General features: G+C 25.1%; 1 protein-coding gene across 1 annotated transcript in view; it reads right to left on the bottom strand.

Annotated features, from left to right (window-relative positions):
* Positions 1-1,906: 1,906 nt before the first annotated feature.
* The window catches only part of LOC106293385, a 1,634-nt gene continuing 1,393 nt past the window's right edge, over positions 1,907-2,147 (bottom strand). The window contains exon 5 of the mRNA XM_013729069.1: positions 1,907-2,124. Coding sequence (XP_013584523.1) covers positions 2,075-2,124 — 50 coding nt within the window. The 3' untranslated portion in view covers positions 1,907-2,074. The remainder of the gene's footprint in view (positions 2,125-2,147) is intronic.

The following is a 2,147-nucleotide window of genomic DNA, read 5'->3' as shown; positions in this document are numbered from 1 at the left end:
AATGTACAACAGACGACTTAATATTTAGTCGTCTGTTTTCAGACGACAAAATATTAAGTCGTCCTAGACCCTAAAATGAACCCCTAAACTAAAATGACTAGATTAACTAACTAACCACGTTATAAAATCAAATTATACTTAAATAGTGTTTACTATACATAGAAATGAACACGCATAAGTAATTTTAAAAATTTTCAAAAACGGTTTTAATGCTTTCCAAAATCTAACCCTAAGAACACATACAATACTACAACATATGTTGATGAAACATAAACTAAAGAATATCATGACTCACTACTACTTTCACTCATCTATGCTGAAAACAATTGAAATTTGTTATATCTTAATTTATACCTCCTAAGACATATGTTAATTAAATTCCCATTTTTCACTTATCAAAATATTTTTTACAAAAATTTTAAATTATGTTTAAGACTAACTGTCCAGACGACTTTCAGTTAAGTCGTCTGGACGACTTATTTTCAAGTCGTCTAAACAGACGACTTGCGAGGGGTAGAAACGTAAAAAAAAATTTCGTTTTTTTTGTTTGGTCACAAGGGGATAGTTGTAATTTCAATAGCCTTTTAGGTTACTTTTGCCTTTGACCCAAGTTGAGGTATTGTTTTGGGTTTGACTCCAAATTTTGAGTCACACTCGACAATTCTCCCTATTTTTCATCGTTTAGGCCTTTCAATTAAAAATTTGTTGGTAATAAATGATATTTTATCAGCTTTAAACATGAAAACAGACTTGAATGAACTTTCGATTGATGTTTTCACTTGACCAAGAATTATAATCTTAAGTTTCTTATATTTTCTTTATATTATAAAACAGTCCTATTAACACAAACATACTTATGATTTGCAAAGAATACAAAAAATATATCCATATCTTTTTTTTATATATCATAAATTAATATACTAATATCATTCAAATTTATCCTAAAATAACTAAAAACTAGATTTTTATCCGTTCTTTCAAAAGACGGGTATATTTTGTTTAAATTTTTTTTGAGAGATTTAATTTGTATATTTATGTGTTTTTAATCATATCTATTATATTAAAACAGCAACATGACTAATTGATATAGATTTAGTCCAACTATTATTTTTAATAATACATACTTAAAAAATTACTAACCGCATCTAATTATATATTGTGGATGTAACCACCACTTGAACATAATAATCGGGATCTACTTTTTCTATTTACATCTAAATATCTTATTTAATCAAACATAAACTGAAATTAAATAAAGATGAGAAAAGAGCATGATAGCATCCAAATCATTAGTTAATTATTACTTCAATCAACATATTTTAAAATTGCATCTAAATTCCCTAGAAGATATAGCATTTAAATATATAACGTAACCAACTTCTATTTGGTACCTAATTATATGGCTAATATCTAATTTAAATTCTGAATATATTTTTAATGTGTATCTGATATTATTATGGAAGTATTATTTATTTTAATATATTCTATGAATCTTATTTTAATGGGTTTTAAATAGGTTATTTGATTAAAAAAATTTGTTCAATGTGATTTTAAGGGAAAGATCATATTAACCCATTTACATATATATAACATAATATATTAAAATTATTTTTTTCAAACATTTTTCAAAAAATTTGTTTGGTTTTCGATGCGGGTTAAATTTGATATTGGTTGCGAATATAACACTTTAAGAACCATTCGAGTATATATGCCAGATCTAATAGAGTAATCGACTTTGATTTTCGGGTCGATTCCGAGTTAGATTTTTCTAGGTACGAATATTCTTGGCTAATTATGTTTGGTAACTATTACAAAAATATAATATGTTACAAACTTTAGGAATAAAATTTAAAAATAATTTTTGAAATGCATATGGCACAAGTGAAAAGTTATATAACTTGACATATTTAATATAGTTACCAAAAATTATATTAAATTAAATAAATATTAAACACAAATATGATTACAAAAAAAAACATAAATATAAAAATTAAATTTCTCAAAAAATAAAATAAAAAATATACCCGCCCTTTAAAATATACCTTGGTTTTGTTGGAACAAAAAATACATATATCTACCTTGGTTTCTTGGCAAATTCTTTCTCAGTAGAATCAATGGGATGAACTGCCAAGACGATCCAGATATAA

This window comes from Brassica oleracea, chromosome C5 (assembly GCF_000695525.1).
Source record: "Brassica oleracea var. oleracea cultivar TO1000 chromosome C5, BOL, whole genome shotgun sequence".
Taxonomy (NCBI): Eukaryota; Viridiplantae; Streptophyta; class Magnoliopsida; order Brassicales; family Brassicaceae; genus Brassica; species Brassica oleracea.
Note: the sequence above shows the minus strand (reverse complement) of the source record. Positions and strands in the feature narration are given on the sequence as shown.